The sequence below is a fragment of the Cervus canadensis genome, chromosome 10 (genome assembly GCF_019320065.1).
Source record: "Cervus canadensis isolate Bull #8, Minnesota chromosome 10, ASM1932006v1, whole genome shotgun sequence".
Classification (NCBI taxonomy): domain Eukaryota; kingdom Metazoa; phylum Chordata; class Mammalia; order Artiodactyla; family Cervidae; genus Cervus; species Cervus canadensis.
The window spans coordinates 77,049,959-77,073,160 of record NC_057395.1 but is presented as its reverse complement, the minus strand read 5'-3'; the positions used below and the strand labels follow the sequence as shown (position 1 = coordinate 77,073,160).

The window sequence follows — 23,202 nt, the reverse complement described above, 5'->3', positions numbered from 1 at the left end:
AGATGGGCTGGGATTTGAGATCAAAGATGTCCCAGGATCGCCTGTCCGTACCACCTTCACAATAACCCTGCCGTGGGGGCCCACATCAGTCCCGCTGCGCCCAGCACACCGCCCCCACAGACCAGTCCCTCTGCCTGGATGCCTGCCACCCCCACCCCCCACTCCCAGCAACTGAATTCTTCTCGTTCCTCTTTCAAACCCCAAATTAATCACCACCTGTTCTGCAAAGCCTCCCCAATTTTCCAGGCAGAATTTAACACCTCTGCTCCTCATATATATATATATTTTAAAGCAAACCGAATCTTGGGATTATGTGCCTGGTTCCTTCTAGAAGCTCTTTCCCTTCACAAAGCCTCCACTCTGCACCTGGTACACACCTCCAGGCCAGCGTTGATGCACAGATCGGTTTCCCCGGTAACCTAGGGGATCAGAGGGGCAGGGGGTGGGGGGAGGGAGACAGATTGGTCTCTCTTTGCGTTCTCAGGCTCTTCAAGGGACCAGTCGGAGAAGGCGCACAATGTTCGGATGAAGAAAGGACTATTCAGGCTGTTCAAAGTCAGTCTCATTACCTGGTTCCCACCTGGACCCACATCTGAACTAAAAACTCGGCTCTAGAGAGAAAAACACACACAGGTCCTTGTGGGAACGTCTGTTGTCTTGTTCACTGCAGTGTCCCTAGGGGCTGGAGCAGCGAGGCGCTCAGATATCCGCTGAACGTCCGGGGATAGAGCTGCACCCATCATGGCGGGCTGCTCTGAGGTGAGACGGGAGGACACGGGAAGCAGGCTCTGCACGGAGCCTGGCAGAGAGTAGATGCTCAGCACACGTGGCTCCCTGTGGTCTCACCGCCGCATCTCCAGACACCCGGGGCCGTTCCACACGGCCGCACCCAGCCGGGGCTCCGGGGCTCCGGGTAGAGGCAGGCCTGTTCCCAACATGGAGCTCAACCCTTTGGGCCTCCAGACAGAAACCACGAACCCTGGCTGCTGGTGCGCCTTTAATAAGCTTGGGAACTTCCAGAAGATTCCGTCAGTGCTCCTCAGGGCCCCACATCTATCTGGCAGCAATCCCGGAGACCTCGTCTTCCTGGCCGAGGGCACCATCTTCCCTCCAGCCAGGAGGAGCCGTCCCCACACAACAGGGGAGGAGGCGACAGGGGAGCCAGCAAAGGGTTCAGGAAGGCACTCCATGCCCGACCCCGCCAGGGCCAGGGCCCGGCCGGGAGGCTCCCCCTGGGCCTCCCAGGCCTTCAGCCATTTCCTGGCTGTCTCCACGTTTGCCTGGTGAACGGCGCCGGGCGAGGAAAGTTAAATATAGTCTTAGCATCCCCGCCGGTCGGCGCCCCGCATCGGGGCCGAGAGCGCCACCTGGTGGCCTACTCCCGCCTCCTCCATGGAGCGAAAGCGTCTCGGGGGGAAGGGCGTTAACAAGATGGCCGCCTCAGGGAGCCTTGTGTGGAGAGAGAGAGAGAGGGAGAGAGACAGAGAGAGAGAGAGAGGGTGGCTTCCCCAGGCCGGCCGCTGCCCACGCCTCCTGCTCGCTAAGCCACCACCAAGATGGCTCCCCAGGGAGGCCCAGGAGGGCCCTGAAGCCTGGCCTGGGCCTCGACCCACGCCTCCCAGGCAGGCCCTCACCATGTCAGCCAGCCACTCACCATGTCAGCCAGGCTGCAAAACTCTTCCAGCCTGAGGAGCAACCCCTCGATGGTCTCCTCCACCTCCTTCGCCTGAAAAGAGACAATATCCTGGAGATTAGCAAGTGGTTTCCAGGGAGACAAACGCCCTTCATTTTCTTTTCTTTTTTTTTTAAAGCAAACTAAATCTTAGGATTATCTGCCCAGTTCCCTCCAGACCTACTTTGCCTTTTCAAAACCTCTCAAGCCTCATTTGAAACCTGGAAGTGCTAGTGGCAGTCTTGACGCCTGTGGACTCCTCTAACCACTCTGGTTAAAGCCACTGTGGACCATCTGCTCTATGCAGTTCTCAAAATAAAGGAGAAAAATAAATACTGGAGATAACAAAGTGCCCCTTAGCACCATCCGTGGTCCAGATAAGGAAACTGAGGCTCCAAGAAGTAAGGGAACCTGCTCAAGGTCACATAGCTAACAATCGTCAGCGCCCACATTCTCAGGTAGGTTTGAGTCCCCAGCCTCAAAGCCTGCTCTTATCAACACCAAAAAATGCCTCCTGAGAAACACCCTGGAGAGAAACAGTGAACTAACTGCAAGAGGCAGAATATAAAGCTGTCCTTGTATGAACACCGAGAAATGTGCATGTTTCAACAGTGGGATTTCACCTCATCTCATTTCAACTGGAGTGACATGTGCGTGCATGCTAAGTCAATTCAGTCATGTCTGACTCTTTGCGACCCCATGGACTGTAGCCCGCCAGGCTCCTCTGTCCGTGGGATACTCCAGGCAAGAATACTGGAGTGGGTTGCCATTTCCTTCTCCAGGGGATCTTCCTGACCCAGGGATCCAACCGAGTCTCATTATGTCACCTGCATTGCAGGCGGGTTCTTCACCACTGGAGCCACCTGAATGACATGTACCAACCTGCAGATAGTCAGGGGGTTCGCCAGTGCAGGAGACACCAGAGATGCAAGTGTGATCCCTGGGTCGGGAAGATCCCTTGGAATAGGAAATGGCAACCCTCTCCAGCATTCTTGCCTGGAAAATCCCATAGACAGAGGACCCTGGTGGGCTACAGTCCATGGGGGGTCACAAAGAGTCAGACATAACTTAGAGACTAAACAACAATACTTACACTAAAAAAGTATTTGTTGTTTACCTGAAATTCATATTTGACGGGGGATCCTGTAGTTTATCTGGAGACCCTACTAATCGTGCTTCTTTAGCCCTGGGGAGTAGGAACTGGAGAATACAGTCTGATATGGGAGCTTTGAATATTTTATGTCATGTGAAGGGTCCAAAACTCAAAAGTTACCAAGACCGTGCAGTAAGGCAAATGAATGAAGCAGGCCTCTGGGGCTTGGAGTGACCCGAGAAGCACTAGCCTAGTTCGAGAGCACCCAGCCATTCAGAGAAATCAGACGACATTAGGCTAGGGTTGCCAGAATCTTCCATTTTTAAGAGAAGCCAGAAATTTTAACTTTATAGAAAATGTCCCAATTTTTAAATAGTGGCACATATTTTTTAAAAAATTATTTTTCCATTTTAATGCTTCGTGGGCCAAGCAAAACAGAACATGAAGAATCTGCTTTAATCACTTGCGTAAAGGAGTAGTTTGAACCCTTTTCCCCCTCAAGCATGTACTATTTTCATGACGAATAAAATACCTGCTTTTTTTGTCTTTTTTCCCCCTAACAACCAGGCATCTCAGAAGGAAGTTCGGCTGGAACATGAAGCACTTTCTCTGGCTTACGAGGCCGAACTGTTCTGCTTCAGGGAGGTGTTCTCAGGCGTTTCTGGGCAGGCCTGGCATTGCCCCTTCACCTGCCCTCAGCGCCCACTTGTCCCCAGAGAAATGTTTATACAGTGTAGGAGCTGCCGCCTGCAGCCTAGGCCGTCACTACCACAACCAAATAAACGGCAGTGCAAAAAAACCTCTTTCCGGCTAGAGTATAAATAGTACAGAGCTGCAATTTTAAACTCTGGAGCCTTCGTCTCACAGCTGGGACTATTTCTGTGCCTGACTGGAGGAGGCTTGACAGGGGAAGGGGACCACAGTGGAAGGGGGATTGGAAACACACAGGAAGCTCCCCCTCCCACCCCCCAAAAAGAAGAGCATGGTTTTAAAAAAATGTCCTTAATGCACTAAGGGAGAAAGAAGGAGCTGAGAGGCCACTGAGCTGGGAGGGGGGAGGTTGGTGGTTCCTTTGGACACAGAGGAAAGCACGAGAGACGGGAGGGGGCACAGATCCGCGATGAAGCACAGTCTAGATGAGTCGTGTCTGTAGCCCACCAGGCTCCTCTGTCCATGGGATTCTCCAGGCAAGAATACTGGAGTGGGTTGCCATTCCCTTCTCCAGGGGATCTTCCCGACCCAGGGGTCAAACCCAGGTCTACTGCATTGCAGGCAGATCCTTTAGTGTCTGAGCCACCAGGGAAACCCCAAGATGATCTACACCCCAGGTCCAAACATGCCTAGGAAGACGGAACCCCGGAGGGACACGAAGGACCCCTGGCTGGGTGACCTCTTCCCAAGACACACGTGCAGTTCTTTGCTCGCAGGAAGAGCTCTGGAACTCTCCAAGCACGTTCAGGAAGGAAGTCAGTCCTGAGTTCTAACCCCATCTTCCCTCTGCCAGCCGTGGGACCTTAACCCAGTGGCTTCCGCTGGGCATCTGGGCTGGCTCACCCGGGACAAGAAGGGCCACGCCCACTTGGCAGGGTTGCTAGGTCCACTTCATGCTGTGGCTAAGTCCTTTAACAGGGTGTGGGCATGCAGTAAGCGTGAATAAACGGTAGCTTTATGGATCTCTCTCACTAGATAATAGAAGAAATGGCAAATCACTACATATGAATTATCTCCTTTGATTCTCACAAAGACTCTCTCCTGCAGGTGCCATAATTTCCCTCTTTCTATGGATTGAGAAGCAGAGGATCAGAGAGCTTAAGTCACCTGCCCAAGGTCACACAGCTAATAAATACAGAAGCCAACATCTGACCTCTCTGACTTCAGAAGTTGGTAAGGACCAAGGTGCTCTCTGGGGAGGGGGAAGCGTGCCCACCTTACAGCTGCCTGTCAACTACAGTCACCCTCACCCCCCACCCCCTCCTGGTACCCAGGGGGTCACAAAGCAGCAGGAGGAGAGTGAAGAAATGATCTGCTGACTGCCTGGTCAGCTAAGGGAGGAACAGGTCCTGAGACATTCCCAACCAACAGGGAAGGATCAGCCACCCCACCGTGCCCCACAAATCATTCAGCAGACAATTTTCTCCCAGAAAGTGGCCCCAGAAGTATGATTCCTGCAGGCTGCAACCCACATGCCTTTTTAACCCAGCCCATAAGCAATATGAATGCCCTCATCATCCTCTGCACCTCCCCGGGCAGAAACTGTCCCACTCTGAGGGGAGGGAAGCAAGTGATTCCTCTTTAAGTGACATTCAGGGCTTGACCGGTGGAGATGGCAGGTGGGCATTTTTTAATACGTGTGAACTATGATTTACTGTCTTCTTCCACACCCCCTGATTTCTCCCAAAGTGCCAAGCCAACTTCCCAGCCGGATGTGCCAAAAACCGAAAAAGGACTGGCCCTGTCCACCAGCGACTGGCACAAGAAAACACAAAAAGATCCTCCACCATCCATGGTCTTCTCCAGCTCAACAAATGGAAACTCCATCATCCAGGTGCTCAGGCCAAACACTTGGGAGGATCCTTGGCTCATCATTCTTTCCTACCCCTCACCCCATCCATCCTCTATGCAAACCCTCTCAGTTCTGCCTTCACAATACATCCCAGATCCAACCACTCCTCACCACCACTCTGGTGCAAGGCACCACTCCCCCTTGACGGGACCATTGCAGTAGGCTGTTACTCACTAGTCCCCTCCTGCCTCTTCTGCTCCCCTTCAATCTGGTCCTCAGAGATTCTGTTAAAACCAAAGCCCTCTTCAGCTCACAATCTTCCACTCTACCATCCTCAGCCACTAGGATGGCCACGGTCACAAAAATGGCAAGTGACAAATGTTGGTGAGGATATGAAGCAACCCTCATCCACTGCTGGTGGGACTGTGAAATTGTGCAGCTGTTTTGGAAACAAGCCTGGTTTGGAGACCAACCTCTAAAGGTTAAACAGTTACCCTATGACTCAGCAATGTACCCAAAAGAACTGAAAACAGACGTTCTTACAGAAAAACTTTTAGATTATTCCTAATAGCCCACAAGTAGAAATAACTTGATGTTCATAAACTGATGGATGGACAAACAAAATGTGACATGTGCATGAGATGGAATACTATTCAGCCATAAAAATGAATGAAGCTCTAATACATGCTACAATGTTGATAATCCTTGAAAATAATCCTTACATGATTCCTTTTATGTGAAATGTCCAGAGGAGGCAAATCCACAAGACAGAAAGTGTGTTAGTGGTTGTCTCCCCCATGGAATCGGTGCAGGGTGGGGAGGAGCAGGGAATAATTGCTAATGGTTATGAGACTTCTTTTTTGGGTGATGGAAATGTTTTGGAATTAGGTTGTGGTAATGTCTGCACAACATAGGGAATATACTAAAAACCACTGAACTGTATACTCTAAAATGGTAAATTTTATATTGCATGGATTATATCTTAACTTTTACTGTATCTTCCGCCTCAGTCAGCAAACACCTACTGGGGGCCTCCCCAGCCCCACACCATCCCAGCCCTCCACCTCTCTCTGACCTCATCACTGACTGCTCACGCCCCACCAACTATGCCAACCATGTCCTCACCCCAGGGCCTTTGCACTTGCTGTTCCCATCACTGGTAAAGCTTCTCTCACACTTCCTTCCAGCCTTTGCCCATATGATTCTCCTTCGTGAGGCCTTCCCTGGTCTTGTAGCTTTCCTGCCACACCCCATCCTGCACCAATTTCTCTCTCTCTTTAACCTGCATCACCATTTAACTTACTACATATTTTACTTATTTGTTGTCATCTTCCCTCAACAGAATGAAAGCTCCTGGTGAACAGGGGTTTTCGTTTCACTTACCTTTGTGCCCCTAGGGCCTAAAATAATGCCTGGCACATAGTAGGTACTTGTGTTTCCTAAGACAGCCTTCCAACTCTCTCCATGTCTTTTCGCAATATGGCCTTGCTCCTCTGCCCATGGGGAGGCAGCGTCATTGCTTTCCACCCCTGAACTAGCCTGGGACTTGCTTTGACCAATAAAATGTGGAAGCAACGCACTGCTCCACGTTTGACTTCCGAGACTACAGACCCTGCAGCTTCTGGCTCACCCTCTTGGAAGACGACAGCAGGCAGTTCTGGTCGTCTGAGAGGCCACAGGACGAGAGCAGTCCCGGAGAACGAGCGGCCGTGGAGGAGAACCGAGGCGCCCCAGCTGCCAGCACCAACCGCCCGACATGAGTGCAGTCATGCTGGACCTTTGGCTGCCGCGGACCCCCAGCTGTCTGCAGCCCCGTGGGGCAGCCCACCCAGCGCCACGGGAGAGAATGGCTCAGAGGAGCCCGCCAACCGCACAATCATGCACTCTAAAGTGGGGGTCGTTTTTATCCACTGAAGTTGGGGGTGGTTTGTTACCTGGCAACCGGTAACCAATACAGTGCTCCATGAATATTTGTTGCAAGAAAGAGAGGAGGGAGGGAAAAAGAGAAAGGCCAGAAGAAGGAGGAAAAGTGCTCTCTTGGAAGAGGGACAGCCTGAGTCCCGCTCTCCCATTCATGCTGTGTGGTCCTAACGATGCCTCTGACCATCCCCATGCCTCAGTTTCCCCATGTGAAAGAGTGTGTGGCGGGGGAACACCTCAGACTTCCTCTGTCTTGAGCAGGAAGCTGAGGAGGGTCTGGTAAGTTCTTTCTCTAGGTTACTCTTGGCATGATGCTCCACCCACACAGGAGAGGGCTGTGACCCACTGGGGTCTCCAAACTCAGAAAGACACGGAAGCCAGGTAGGAAGTGAATGCTAGGGAGAAGAAGCCAAGCTTAAGAAGATATTTTCCTCACATTGCTTATTTCAGTTTCCCACTTTTGACAGAGACTTTTTACTTCTCTCTAAGAAACAGTAGCATCAGCAGGGTAATAAATGGCAGCCGACACTCAGGCAGGAAGACAAAGGGAGGGGTGTAGACTGTGGCCAACAGGCCCCTGACCCCATCTACAGAGGACACCTGCCGCTTGGTTTGAGCGGCTCATTCCAGGTGGGAATGCACCAAACCGGTTTTATTCAAGATGGACAGTGATAGAGGTCTTCCTACACACTCTCCCAATTTGAAAATGTTGAAAACTAACCTAAAAAGTTAAACAAACACTGTGACCGTCAAGCTCCAGGAGACGGTGAAGGACAGGGAAGCCTGGTGCGCTGCGGTCCAGGGCGTCTCAGAGAGTGGGACACGACTGAGCGACCGAACAACAACGGTGGCCAAACAAGCTTCGCTGCAAGTGGAATGTGGCCTTCACCCCTCCGGCTTCCCAGTGTCTTTAAAGCACAAACATCTATGAAATGTCCAGAACAGGCCACTCTTCAGAAACAGAAAGTCGGTCAGGGGATTCTTGGTGGTGTGAGAGTGAAGAGGGACAGGGCTTCTTCTGGGGATGACAAAAGTGTTTTAAATTGATTGTGGCTGATGGCTGTGCAACCTGAATAAACCAAAAGCAGGGAAATTGCCAAAGCCTCTGACCGTGTGGATCACAACACACCGTGGGGAACTCTTAAAGAGGTGGGATAGCAGACCACCTGACCTGCCTCCTGAGAAATGTGTGTGCAGGCCGAGAAGCGACAGTTAGCACTGGACATGGACCAACGGACTGGTTCAAAATTGGGAAAGGAGTACGTCATGGCTGTACATTGTCACCCTGCTTATTTAACTTATATTCAGAGTACATCATGAGAAACACTGGGCTGGATGAAACACAAGTTGGAATCAAGATTGCCGGGAGAAATATCAATAACCTCAGATACAAAGATAATACCACCCTTATGGCAGAAAGCGAAGAGAAACTAAAGAGCCTCTTGATAAAAGTGAAAGAGGAGAGTGAAAAAGCTAGCTTAAAAGTCAACATTCAGAAAACTAAGATCATGGCATCCAGTCCCATCACCTCATGGCAAATAGATGGGGAAACAATGGAAACAGTGACAGACTTTATTTTTTGGGCTCCAAGATCACTGCAGATGGTGACTGCAGCCATGAAATTAAGATGCTTGCTCCCTGGAAGAAAAGCTATGACCAACCTAGACAGCATATTAAAAAGCAGAGACATTACTTTGCCGAAAAAAGTCCATCTAGTCAAAGCTATGGTTTTTCCAGTGGTCATGTATGAATGTTAGAGTTGTACTATAAAGAAAGCTGAGTGCCGAAGAATTGATGCTTTTGAACTGTGGTGTTGGAGAAGACTCTTCAGAGTCCCTTGGGCTGCAAGGAGATCCAACCAGTCCATCCTAAAAGATATCAGTCCTGAATATTCATTGGAAGGACTGATGCTGAAGGTCCAATACTTTGGCCACATGATGCGAAGAGCTGACTCATTGGAAAAGACCCTGATGCTGGGAAAGATTGAGGGCGGGAGGAGAAGGGGACAAGAGAGGATGAGATGGTTGGATGGCATCACCAACTTGACAGACGTGAGTTTGAGCAAGCTCCAGGAGTTGGTGAAGGACAGGGAGGCCTGGCGTGCTACAGTCCATGGGGTCACAAAGAGTCAGACAGGACTGAGCAACTGAACTGAACGCAACTGTATACTTTAAATGGTGGACTGAACGTTATGTGAATTATATCACAATAACACTGCTTACACACACACACACACACACTCTCTCTCTCTCTCTCTCTCTCTCGAAAACACAAGGTCTGCTCAGGCCAGAAACAAGGTCACTGAAGATCTACACCTTTTGTCACAACATTTTTAGAAAAGCCAGACATTAGGATTTTTATGTGAAAACTCCACTTTTTTTAGAGTTGGCGTCTACTTAGCATTTTACAAATCAGATCACTGGGCCAACCATAGGACACCCACGTGCCGCCAGATCAAGTTTGGGGGGTGGGGTGGGTTCAGCTTTTGCTTAACACTTGGTGCTTTGGCCTGCCCTTGCTCCTCTCTCCCCCAGCCAGGCTGGGCCAGGGTCCATGAGTGCAGGATGGGGGTGAAAATGAACCCCGCCCAAGGACTGTGAGGCCTGCCCACACCCAGGGCAGGCAAATTAAGAATGCCTCCTCTTCTCCAAAAGCACTCATGGTGGCCCCTTCAGACGGCCGCTTCAGACCTTTACCTTCAGTAAAGGCCTTTAGCAGAAGCAGCCTCGTCTCTGGGCACAAGATGAACGGGCTGGATTGATGTCAGAAAGATCCTGGAAGCCGGGGCAAGCCACAAATGAAGGCCTGGAAAGAGCAAAGGAAGGAAATGTCCTTCCTTGCGCTGGAATCTCAAACCCAGAGGGGCCTGGCCCATCAGATGATAATCCCCTTCCCAAAGAGGAGACGCGGGAACTCCTTCCTCCCAGCCCCCCAAAGCAGCCCAAGAAAGCGTTCCCATCCCCAAGGGACCCTTGACCTTGAGGTCTAAATGTCCAAAAGGGCTGACTATTCTTGCCCTGACCCTGACACGAAGGTTAATTTGGCAACAGCAACTAAAAAAAAAATTTTTTTAATATTTATTTATTGATCTTTGGCTGCATTGGGTCTTAGCTGTGGCACACGGGCTCAGGTGCCCCACAGCATATAGGATCTTAGCTCCCTAACCAGAAATCCAACCCAAGCACCCTGCGTCAGAAGGCAGACTCCCCCACACTGGACCACCAAGGAAGTCCCCCTTAAATTTTAAAAGCAGGTATCTTTGGACCCTGTAATTCCCCCGCGAGGTGTTTATCCTCCAGACATATTTGCACAAATACAGAATGATGTAGGTACAGAGATACTCATTGTAATACTTTGTGATGGCAAAAGGAGAGGAACGGATACCTAAATTACCATTCAGACAGACGATGAGATTGTTTGGCAGCTAGAAACAATTGGCCAGCTCGCCGTGCACTCACGTGTAAAGCTGAGACACAGGAGTGAAGAAAGCAGGATGCCGATGGGGGCGGCGGGGGGCCGGGACGGGGGCGGGGCCGCAGGCCGACGGGCAGGGCGGGGCCTCACGCGTCGCTCCGTGGTCACAGGGACCTTTGGGTTCGTACCATGCGCACACAGTGTTTATTTTTAAACAAAACCGATTTAAAGAGAATCAACTCCCAGCTTCCCTAGTGGCTCAGTGGTAAAGAATTCACCTGCCAGTGCAGGTGTAAAGTGAAAGTCGCTCAGTCCTGTCTGACTCTTTGCGACCCCACGGACTATATGGAATTCTCCAGGCCAGAATATCGGAGTGGGTAGCCTTTCCCTTCTCTAGGGGATCTTCCCAACCCAGGGGTCGAACCCAGGTCTCCTGCTTTTCAGGCGGATTCTTTACCAGCTGAGCCACCAGGGAAGCCTGATCCAGGAAGATCCCACATGCCGAAGAGCAACGAAGCCCGCGTGCCCCAACTACTGAGCCCGTGCTCTGGAGTCTGGGAGCCCCAACTAATGAAACCCACGCACCCCAGAACCCGTGATCTGCAACAGAGAAGCCGCCGCAACGAGAAGCCCGCACACCACAACCCGAGAAGGGCCCCCGCTCGCCACAAGCAGAGAAAAGCCTGAGCGGCAACGACGACCCAGCACAGCCAAAAATAAACAAAATTATTTAAAAATCAAATCAACTCCAATCCACTTAGAGGAACCCACAGGCCAAATGTCCACCACATTTGCCCCAAGGAATCAATTCAGATCCTGAAACAGTTTAAGAGAACCAGGGCTCATGTGGACCATGCAAGGAGCAACTGTTTTGCAAACCAAAAACTGGGATCTACGGTTGGCCTCCTGTACACAGATAGAGAAAGTTAACCCTGGACTTCCAGGCCTCCAGGAGGTCATGCTAGTGAGAACTCACCATCTTCTGCGCAAGTGGAGGCTGAAATCGCCCTCCTGCAAACACGGAGTAGAATTATCAGTGCGTGTCCTGGCCCCTCTCCCACCAGTTCGGGGAGCCCTGCGGGTGGGCGTGCCTCCCTTGCACTCTTACTTCCCAGCACCCGGTTCGGAGTCCACACCCAGTACCTGTTCCGGAAACACCTACAGAATGAATAAATGGATAATCGCAGCTAATGCTGCCCATCACTTACTGTGGGCCAGACTCCGAGCCAAGCATCGCCCGGGCATCACCTCCCCCAACCCCACAGCTTGGGAGGAAGGGCGGAGGGGGTGCAGGGCCGACATCCAAACCCAGGCCCTGTGGCTCTGGAGCTGACCTCCCACCTCGCAGCCTGACCAGGGCAGGGGCGCAGGTGGGGTCAGTGCGGGGCACACAGCTGCAAAGGATGCTGGTTCAATTGATACATGAGGAGTCAGTAGCCGGTGGTGTAGACACAGCAGCAGGCAGGATCGAAGGGTTTTCTGCCCTCTGCAAGGGGTGGGGAGACAGCACTCCGGGCCTGCGGCAGGTCCCGCTTGCAGGGAGGCAAGTCGTGAGCTACCCACCAGCTTGACCATCAGGATCTCCGGAGAGGGCTTACAAGTCCAGATCCCCAGGCCTGGGGTGCCTCCTGGGTGCCCCCAACAGTCAGCAGCCACGGGGACTTTCCAACAGACAAATCAGTCTTGGTCATCCCGGGCTTTTCAATTCTGCTGGAAAGCTTTGGGCATTCCAGTGCCCAGGAGGTGCCCACACCAATGAAATGAGGGTATTGGGGGTGGGGGAGGGAGGCAGCAGTTCTTCTCGTCGTTGATGGAGGTCACAGATGAGGCCAATGTGAGGTGAAGTTGGGGACCACGCCCTACCCCAGTGCTCACAGCTTGGCCATACTCCCCCACCCCCCAGAGATGGATCTATCTTCATCTCTTATTTATATAGATGCATGAGATAAGTGTTTTTTGCCCTCAAAGTTTTTATTTACACCACACACACCTCTGGGCATCTTCTTTTCTCCCCTGGCTCCAGAATGGTGTGTTCAGAGCGGACTCCTGCTGCAACCGTGAGCCGCCCCCTGTGCAGAAGCATCCCTACGTGACCAGCCTGCGCGGGTGGACACCAGGGCTGCTTCCCACCTTTGGGGAACCTGTTTCCAAGCTTCTTGACCAATGCTGAGAGTCAGCAGACTGGGAGCATTTAGCCACGGTTCCAAGGTGACCCACCCCCAAAGCCCAGATGTCCTGTGATAAGAGACTGTTCAGAGTTGGGAATGGGTCCTTCCGCTGCTGGGCGGTTCTGCCCCGGGGAAAACACGAACTTTCTTCTGAGAAACACTGCCCTTCTCCAAGCGCCCACTGTGGCCTTGACTCACACACCCCTGAAAGCTCTGATTCAGGGAGCCCGGCCGGTTCAGCCCACGTCACCTGGACATCCACACTGGTGGTCCCCCTGCGGCTGCGCCAGCCCCTCCAACTCCTTCCGGCACTGCACTAAATCCACGGGTCTGATCCTGTCTTTCTCCTGCTCACACCCAGCTCGGCCCTGCTCACAGCTTCCATCCATGACCCCCTAGAATCGAATTCCAGGCTCCTCCCTTTGACTCCAGGCCCTGGTCTGGCCCTGCCCACTCTCTCCTTGATCACTGAGGTCCACCCACGCGGGCACCTCCTGGGTCATCATCTTTCCTTGCTTCTAGCACACGATGCCAGGTCTCTGCCTGACGTTCCTTCCAGTCCTCCCTGTGTGTCTCCATCACAGCCCCCAGGTGTCTCCCCTGGGGCATATACCACTGTTCGCTAACTGTAGGATCGTTCCTAGCCGGCTCATCTCCTGTGCTTGAGAGCAGGCGCTGCGTCTACCTTGCTGGCCTCTCCCCTGTGCCCGGCACACTGTCTGGCCGATAGCAAGTCCACCATAAGGATCAGAGGAATAAACTAACCCAGAACTGTATCTCAAGACACAGTAGACTCAGTAAACTGTGCCCTGGAACCCACCCACAGGGTTCTAATCTGAACATCCAAAATTTGAAAGCGGAAAGGGGACCAGTAGGTCAAAAGAATAAGACATGTGCCAGGGCTCCCAGAGGCACATGGTGTCTGCAGGTTGGACACAATAGTCTTTGCTTCCACAAAGAAATGGTCTCTTCTACATTTTGTCTTGAGACCCAGGGGCATTTGGGTCTAACTCATGTCTTCCTATTCAGTCCAGACTCCTGGTTTGGAGAAACAGTTTCCTCTCCTCTCATCATGACTAGGAACGTCACAGGTTCAAGCACAAAGGTAAGCGGTAACTGATACCAGCTTCAGTAGAGGGAAACAATAAGAAGGGGTGAGGACCGTGGCACACGGGGGACCACGACTAGGAAACAGGGACCGTGGATTTCCAGACTGTCCATTATTTTAAACAAACAAGAAACTCAGATTTTTTTTTTTTCATGAAAATTCTCCATTTAAGAACCCCTATGTGAAAAAAGAATTAAACAACAGCAACAAAAAAGAACCCCTACGTGAAGTGAACCAATCATATCGGAGTTCTGGATTCAGCCCCTGGGCCACCAGTTTGCAGCCCGGGACCTCATCCATGGGTTAACTCTCCCCTCTCATCTCTGCTCACTCAGGCAGAGCAAGTGTGAGCAAGTGAAGTCCTTTACTTCCTTCCAGGCAGGCCATGAACCCCATCTGTGGGCCAAACCTGTCCTGCATCCCAGCACAGGAACCAAATGGAACTCTGAGTCTTGTCAGGAACTCCCCCCTGGGTGGGTATCAGGACTCAACCATCCAGGAGGGCCCCCAAGAGGCAAACATCTCTTTCTCTCCCTGCCATCTTGAAGCAGCTTCTGGAGACCCTGCCTGAAAGTTCCCCCAAAAGAGGAAGTGCAAATCAGAAAGAGAGAGAAAGTAAAGCACAAAAAAGTTGGTTGGAGAGAAAAACCCAAAGGCCCTGCAAAGAGTGAAATGCTCCCTGGTCAACTGGTCAACACACAGCCCTTCAGTGGCTCCTCCATCCAGGGAGGCAGTGCAAAGTCCTCTTTCTGGTCCTCTCACTGGCTCCACCCTGCCCTCACTGCCCACCCTTCTACCTGCTGCTCTTCTCCCCTCATGATTACCCTGCTTCATCCCACCCCAGGGCCTTTGCAAGTTCTGTTTCCTCTGCCTGGGACATTTTTCTCCTCCCTCTCAGCCCGGTCAACTCCTATTCATGCTTCAGAGCTCAGCCTAAACTGACGTCGCCTCAGGGAAGCCCTCCCTGATCACTCCCAGACAAAGTGGGGGTCCCTCTGCTACTCGGCCTCCTGGATGTCTGTGCTCCCTCTTCCCTGCACATTCCTCAGGGGTTTGGAGAGGCTGTCCCCACCCAAGTCTCCCAGACACTCTCTACCACATCACCCAAGCTGCATTCTCCACGGCATTCATCACAGCGCAGAGGTTTGGTGTGTTACACGTTTACTGTCTGAGAGTGGGGCCATGAGCATGGGGGACCCTTGTGTGGGTTCTAACAGCAGGGGTTCGAGGTGTTGAAGGACCCACCTCCCTAGGAACTCCAGGACACCCCCAGGACTAGAGTCTGGGACTCCGACCGCGCCATTTAAAAGCCCAAAGTGGCCCGAGGACGTGGGCTGCTACAGGAGGCTCCAGGCACCCAGGCCTGATCCCAAACCAGGCCTCCCTTTTCCAGCTCATTTGCCCATCTCTGCAGACAGCTGCAGCACGGGGAACTGCTAATGAATTAAGCTTTAAGTAGACACTGCAAGTGACTCCACCCGGGCAGTTTTTGCTTCTTTTGGTAAATAAACTTCAGCAAGAGCTCGAAGTGCCTTTATTGCCGCATGGAGCTACGGGGAGTTCGGCTCTTCATTACAGCCCTTACAAATGAGCATGAGCCAGCTCGCGTCTGAGTTAGAGAGAGCCCCGAGTGAGCAAATGAAATGAATGCATGCAGATTCTCCTGGAGGCTGTCCCTAATCAGACAAAATGAGGCTGAGCCCTTGGGCACAATGACATCTTGCTGCTGAGAGTAAGGCGGAGAAAGAACAAGAAAGACGCACAGGTTACTTAAATCCTTAAGCAGGTACACAGCCTAAATGCCCACGCCTGGGGGTGTGGTTCAGAAATTACCGGACATCCACAGGACGCCGCGTATTTGGTGAGGGCCTCAGGTTTCACAGTTATGAAGTTGATATAGCAACATCCTAGCCACTGGGTCACTGCCAGGATGTGATGGCATAGTCCATGAACAGAGTGCAGCAAGCTGCTGGAACATAGCAAATGCTCAGAAAACAGGAGGGATTATTATGTAATGGTAGTCATGTATGGAGGGGAGAGCTGGACCGTAAAGAAGGCTGAGTGCCAAAGAATTGATGTTTTCGAACTGTGATGCTGGAGAAGACCCTTGAGAGTCTCTTGGACAGCAAGGAGATCAAACCAGTCAATCCTAAAGGAAATCAACCCTGAATACTACTTGGAAGGACTGATGCTGAAGCTCCAATACTATGGCCACCCGACGCAAGCAGTCGACTCACTGGAAAAGACCCTGATGCTGGGAGAACTAAAGACAGACAGAAAAGAGGGCAACAGAGGATGGGATGGTTGGATGGCATCACTGACTCAATGGACATGAGTTTGAGCAAACTCTGGGAGATGGTGAGGGACAGGGAGGCCCGAGGTGCTGCAGTCTATGGGGTCACAAAGAGTTGGACATGACTTGCCAATTGAACAACAACATCATGGCAGGACACTAGGAAGCTGAAGAAGGATGAAGACCTACACTCTTCAACATGGAAGCCACCAGCCTCTTATGACTGTTGAAAGTGAAAGATGCTCAGCCGTGTCCAACTCTTTGCGACACCATGGATTATACAGTCCATGGAATTCTCCAGGCCAGAGTACTAGAGTGGGTAGCCTTTCCCTTCTCCAGGGGATCTTCCCAACCCAGGGATCGAACCCAGGTCTCCCGCATTTCAGGTGGATTCTTTACCAGCTGAGCCACAAGGGAAGCCCCTCACGACTACTAAATGCTTAAAATGTGGCTGGTCCACACCTAGGTGTGTTGTAAGCTTAATATTCCAAGCCTGGTTTTGAAAACTTTGTCCAAAGAAGAGAATGTAAAAATCTCATTGAATTCTTTTTACATTGATGACATGCTGAAAGGACATTTTGGATAGGTATGTTAAGTACACTGAAACTTGTACATCTTAATCTTATAGCACTGTATGTCAATTAGATCTCAATAAACCTGGAAAAAAACATATTGACAATTTCACCTGTTTCTTTCCCCTTTTTATATGGCTCCTAGAATATTTAAAATGTTAAAAAATTAAAATTATTGGCTCATATTTGGCTCAAATTATATTTCTATTGGACAGTTCTTACATTCTGACATGGAAATACGTCCATACTATTTTTTAAATTGAGATAGAATTCATATGCCATAAAATTTAACCTTTTAAAGTGTACAATTCTGTGGTTTTCACTGAATTCACAAAGTTGTGCAACCATTAGCAGTAATTCCAGAATATTCTCATCACCCTGAAAGAAGCCTTGTGCCTTACTATTAAGTCACTTCCTACTTGTCCATGCTATTTTGAATAACGAAAAGCAAGTTGCAGAAAAGTATTCTGGTATCAAGCGGCTTTTTTGTAAAAACTAATTATGTATAATTGTTAGTATACATCCCCACCTACATTTGTAAATGCATTTTTAATATGCTTGGCATGATGTACACCAAACTGTGGGAGATGGTTATCTCTGGGAACCAGAACTGGAGTGAGAGAGAAAGAAGGTGCTTCCTCTTTATTTTAAATACTTGCGTACCACTTCTGAGATTTTAAAAGAGAATGGGTTAACTTTCTGGCCCTAAATAACTCCGGGTGAACTTGGGTAAATAACTTTTTCGTGGCACTGTCAACATACTGGCTTCAGGTGGAAGATAAAGAATCCAGCGCTAGATCTACTTTTTATTCTGTGCTTTTAAAACAGCAAGAACAGCCAGAGATGAGGAATTTTCCCTCCTAGCAACAGAAGCGGACCGAGGCCGGGTGCATCCTCACAGACGCAGCCTGCCTGCCTCCTGCGGGAATCTGGCGTCAGCTCAGAGCCGAGCAGGCCGAACGCGCGGGCAGAGGCGGGACCGGGGCTCGGCCTCCCCGAGAGCCCGGGTTTGCAAAGGACATCAGCTCTGAGCGCGCCTCCCTCTGGCATCCCGGCGGATGCCGGTGGTGGGGAGTCGGAGAGAGGGGGTGATCAGGTAAGGATGGGAGGCGAGTCTGGGCCCCCGAGAGTCGTGTTGGCTGGAGGACGGAGCGGGAGGGACCTGACGCGCATCACTGGGTGACCCTGGGAAGCCACCGCGCCGCCGAGAAGAGTCCCGGAGCCGCCCGTGCGTCCCCGGAGCCCCAGCGCCAGGTACGAGAGAAAGCTGCGGGGAAGCCGAGGGTCCGGGCCCAGCGCTCAGGGGTCCCCCACCCCCATTCGTCCACTCGCCCCTGGGGCGCGCGGGTCCTGGACCCCGCAACCACGAGACCCGCCTCCCCCACTTCCAGCCGCGTCCCCTACCTCGGCCCCTGGCTCGGGGGTCAGGAAGACCGCGAGCTCGCGCGCCCCGCCGCGCACGGGCTCCGGCCGATCGGCGTCCAGGAGCAGCATCACTAGAGCGGCAGGGTCCGGCTGGCGGAGGCTGCCCGGGTGCCGGACGCCGAGTCCCGGACTCGGAGCCCCGCCCCCGGTCCGCTGCACGCCCCGCGGCCCGCCTGGCGGAGGCGGGGCCGGTGCGCGCCGAGCGGAGCGCCGGGCCGAGTGGGCAGCGCCGCCCAGTGGTGCGCCGCGCTCCCTGCGCCCGGCCCCCGCCACCACCTGGCAAACCAGAGTCTCAAACCCGCCTTCAGATGGCGATCACCGAGGGCTCCTTTAAAACACCCCAAGTCCAGGCCACACACAGTCTCTAGGGTTGGAACCTGGGCATCTGCATGGTTTCATGCTCGCCAGGTGAGTCTAACACACCGCTGAGTTTGAGAAGCTTGGCTGCAGACTACCCCGTTGCATTGAAATCCGGTGGAGCAGCGGGTCCCAGCTCCCACAGCACTTTAGAGTGGCCCGGGGAGTTTGTTGAAGGAAGAAGGGGACAACAGAGGATGAGACGGCTGGAGGGCATCACCGATTCCATGGACACGAGTTTGAGCAAGCTCTGGGAGTTGGTGATGGACAGGGAAGCCCGGCAGGCTGCATTCCAGGGGTCGCAGAGAGTCAGACACGACTGAGCGACTGAACTGAACTGGGGAGTTTCTAAAAGCCCGGAAGTCAGACCTCACCCCAGGCCTATTCAGCCAGAATCTCTGGAGGTGGCGCTTGGGCATCGGTAGTTTGTAAAGCTCCCCGGGTGGTTCCAGCGTGCATTCAGGATAGAGAACAGCTAACTTAGAGGAGCCTTTCTTTAAAGATCACCCCTCCCCCATCACCCCGCCCACCAGGCCTCTCCTTGGACAGCAGCTTGTTTGCGCCTGGCTGACAGTCCTAACAGTTAGGGAAGCTGGATGTAGCGATCCTCTTCTTCCCGGGGGCAGATTTTAAAATAAACTCCACAGGGACTCCTTAAGCGCACTAAATTTGACCTCCACCCCCTAAGAGGCTAGTCTAAACTCCTCCGAGGCTGAAGAAGGCAGGGTCCAAAGCAATGCTATCATTCTTCAGTCGCTCAGTCGTGTCCGACTCCAACCCGGGGGACTGCAGCACACCAGGCCTCCCTGTCTGTCACCAACTCCCGGAGTTTACTCAAACTCATGTCCATTGAGTCGGTGATGCCATCCAACCATCTCATCCGCTGTCCTCCCCTTCTCCTCCTGCCTTCAATCTTTCCCAGCATCAGGGTCTTTTCCAATGAGTCAGTTCTTCGCATCAGTTGGCCAAAGTATTGGAGTTTCAGCTTCAACATCAGCCCTTCCAATGAACACCCAAGACTGATCTCCTTTAGGATGGACTGGTTGGATCTCCTTGCAGTCCAAGGGACTCTTCAAGAGTCTTCTCCAACACCACAGTTCAGAAGCATCTAGTCTTCAGCGCTCAGCCTTCTTTATGGTCCAACTGTCACATCCATACATGACTACTGGAAAAACCATAGCTTTGACTAGACGGACCTGCTAGTGAGTCAAGTTTTTAAATAATGTAACGAGGTATCTGGAGGTCTAGCAGTCTAATTTTTCCCATGATTATTTTTCTTTAAAGTGTTATATTGGTTTTTTAAAAATCGGGCTCGGCTTAAGGCTAGAAATAAGTATACGGGACTCCCCTTATCCCCATCCTGTTAAATCTGAGTTTGTATTTTATCCGACAAGCTTAGGTAGGGGGGCATGAGCACATGCTTGGTGTGTCTTTTGGGTAATCCATCTTCCCCCTTCTACAGCTGTCCACTGCATCGCGGCCCAAATATCCAGGCTTTCGGGCCAGAGGAATATTCTGGAAAATTCTTGGCTAAGACTTGGGCCTCAGGTACTAAGGAAGAGGATTTCACAGAAACTCACTGAACCTGCACTTGGACATTCATTACTGTCCCGAAGCGTCTGATGCCCAGAGCTCTTCTGCATCACACAAGACAGCCAGGAGCCCAGCTCTGACCCTCACCCCTGCGGAGGGACCCGGGCTCCCCTCGGAAAAACCCAGAAACGGCTTCAGATTAGCCAAACAAGCCTAAGCGCAGCAAACTTCCCCTGATGGAGGAATCTCAAAACCATAATGCTAAGAAAAAGAGAAGGAAGGGGGGTGGGGGGAAGCAAGTCGCAGAAGGCTCTGTAGGGCACGCTGCCATTAACATAAAGTTTTTAAAACACGCGAAACCGCACTATATATTGTTTATGGATACAGACATATGGAGTAAAAGTATAAGGCTGTGCACGGGGGTGCGGCGCCACATTCAGGAAACTGGTTACTTTGGGGTGGCGGAAAGGAAACTGGGGAGGGGTTTCAATTATGTATTCGTAGTGTTCTATTTCTTCCGCTGATGCTTGTTACAGTATTTAAACTTTTAAGATGCCCAATATGACTCATTGGAGGGGGGAAAAAAATAGAAAAACCAAGACCCTAGAGTGTTAGCTCAAAACGCTGCTTACCCCGACCCGCTTTTCCTGGAGACGGGGTGTCGGGGGAAGAGATCTTCGCTCCGTACAAGCGTCAAGGGGATTCCTACCCTGGGCCAAGCTGGCTAGCCAACAGTCATTTTGCTTCCAGTCTTTTTTTTTTTTTTCCCCTCCTAAATAAATGATGCATTAGAAACATTTTGCTTAAAATGCAGCTGCCCGGAGCCCCACCCCAGCTTTCGGAGTCGGAGTCTTTGGGGAGAAGGGGCGCTGGGCGGGGGCCCTCTGGAAAGCTCTGTGGTGGTCCGTGATGCACGCAGGACACCAGGATAGCCCAGGGTGTGTCGGCGGGCTCAGGAGCCCCCGTGGAGGGCCAAATGAATGATCTGAAACAAAGAAGACAAATACAAACAAGTCTCCCCGGCCCCCCGGAGGCGCTCGGGGCGACCCCGGAGCCGGCGGCGCGCCCGCGGCCTGGAATGCAGCCCGCCGGGCCGCACCCTGCCCGAACCAGTCTGAACCAGCTGCGGGGACGGGGGCGCGGCGGGGCCGCGAGCTCCCCCTGGCGCCCGAGCCGCGCTCCGAGCCACCCCGGCCTCCTGCCCGCCCGGCTCGCGGGGCCCGGCCCCTGGCTGCCTCCCCGCCGGGACAGCGGGCGCCCTGCCCGCCGGGCCCCGCGACCCCCGAGAGCGCGCCGCAGCCGCCCCCGGGCTGGGCCCCGAGGCCCCCCAGCCTCCCACCCCCCACCCCATCTGGCTTCACCTCCAGCTGCAAAATGGTTGCCTGTCGGTGTCTTTTCAAGGTGACCTCTGTCCGCTCAGGCCTCAGGCACCCGAAGTTGTAGATGAGCATGGTTGCCAGACAGCTGCGCGTTGGAAACTCCTGGAGACTTACGGAAAAATACTGATGCCCAGATCTCTCCCCAGAGACTGGGGTTTAATCGTGCAGGGGACCCTGGCCTAGGTTGGGGAGGTTGGAAGGATTCCCCCAGGTGATTCTATCTGTGCGGCTCCAACGCTGGTTATCTCTGTGGCCCGTTTCTAAGGTCCGCTGGCCTCACTGAGAATGTGAAAGCTTCCTGGGGGCCAGACTGTGTTTTAAACTCCAAACATAGATGCTTGCCTTGAAATCTCCTCCGCACCCTGGGAGACAGGGCTACTCTGCTGATACCCATTTTCGAGATGAAGAAACTGAGACCGGGAGAGGTTAAATCACTTGTCAGGGATTATAATTAGCTCCGAAGAATTGATTGCTTTCCAATTGTGCTGGAGAAGACTCTTGAGAGTCCCTTGGATAGCAAGCAGGTTAAACCAGTCAATCATAAAGAACATCAACCCCGAATATGCATTGGAAGGACTAAAGCTGAAGCTCCAATACTTTGGGCCCCTGTTGCAAAGAGGCGACTCCCTGGAAAAGACTCTGATTCGGGAAAGATTGAAGGCAAAAGAAGGAGGCTGCCAAGGAGAGGATGAGATGGTTAGATAGCATCACTGACTCAGTGGACATGAATTTGAGCAATCTCTAGGAGATGAGGGACAGGGAAGCCTGGCATGCTGCAGTCCATGGGGTCACAAAGAGTTGGACACGATTTAGCGATTGAACAACAACACAACATATTGATGATCAGTAAATGGAGGAACCCAAGTCCTTACCTGCTATTCCCATCCTGCCTCCTACAGGATGACCCTGCTGTTGGTCCCGGTGCTGCTACCTCAGCCCAGCCTGGCCTGCTGGGAAGGTGGGCAGCTGCCCTGCCCCTGTGCCAGACCCCCCCCCCCCCCCCCGCTTTTCACTGCCCTCCTAAAGCACCAGCGGGCAATGGCTTCCTGCTCTCAGTTCCCCAAGTGAACTTCAGGTTCAGCGGTGCAGTTCAGACCCGCCCCCAGCCCTCCCTTGCCACTGTGTCTACTGCTTTTCTCTCTGAACCCTGAGATGGCAGTGGGAGCCGGCAGAGCAGAGCTAGGACCGGCATGAGGCAAGAGAGACCCCTGGAGGCCAGACTGTTTAGGGGCCTCCTGGTCAGGAGCAGCCCCCAGGAGCAAGGGTCTCCTTTTGGGGTGTGCTTGTCCTGGGCATCCCTCCTGCCTCACCTGGGTGCTGGCCCTGCCATGGAGCCTGACCCTATGGGCTGAATGTGTGTGTCCCCACTTCATACATTGGAACCCTAACCCCAAGGTGATGGTCTTGGGAGGTGGGGACTTGGGGAGGTGGTTAGATCACGAGGGTGGAGCCCTTCCCTGCTGTAGCGCGCTGACAGAGGTGAGCCAGGAGGACCAGGCTGGGGCATCTAGTCCATAGGGAGATCTGCACCGCACTGCCTCCACATGGTTGACGCCAAGATGCAGGAGCCCTGGAGGGATGTGTATATGTATATATATACACACACATGTACATATGAGAAGTGAAAGTGTTAGTTGCTCAGTCCTGTCCGACTTTTTGTGACCCCAAGGACTGTATAGCCCACCAGGTTCCTTTGTCCATGGAATTCTCCAGGCAAGAATACTGGAATGCGTAGCCATTCTCTTCTCCAGGGCATCTTCCTGGG

General features: G+C 52.5%; 1 protein-coding gene and 1 long non-coding RNA gene across 5 annotated transcripts in view; both read right to left on the bottom strand.

Annotated features, from left to right (window-relative positions):
* The window catches only part of BCAS4 (breast carcinoma amplified sequence 4), a 61,404-nt gene extending 42,996 nt beyond the window's left edge, over positions 1–18,408 (bottom strand). For 3 of the 4 annotated variants that reach the window (XM_043479807.1, XM_043479806.1, XM_043479804.1), the window contains exons 1-2: positions 18,148–18,408; positions 1,655–1,726 (exon numbers count right to left, since the gene is read on the bottom strand). In XM_043479807.1, the coding sequence (XP_043335742.1) occupies positions 1,655–1,726; positions 18,148–18,237 (162 nt within the window). In that variant the 5' untranslated portion in view covers positions 18,238–18,408. The remainder of the gene's footprint in view (positions 1–1,654; positions 1,727–18,147) is intronic. The other variant, XM_043479805.1, reaches the window with a different exon arrangement.
* Positions 18,409–19,994: 1,586 nt separating this feature from the next.
* On the bottom strand, positions 19,995–22,423 carry LOC122448481. The gene is made up of 3 exons (XR_006271632.1): positions 22,310–22,423; positions 21,420–21,546; positions 19,995–21,043 (listed from the first exon to the last, which is right to left on the bottom strand). It is a non-coding gene; the product is annotated as an uncharacterized LOC122448481 (long non-coding RNA).
* Positions 22,424–23,202: the final 779 nt, after the last annotated feature.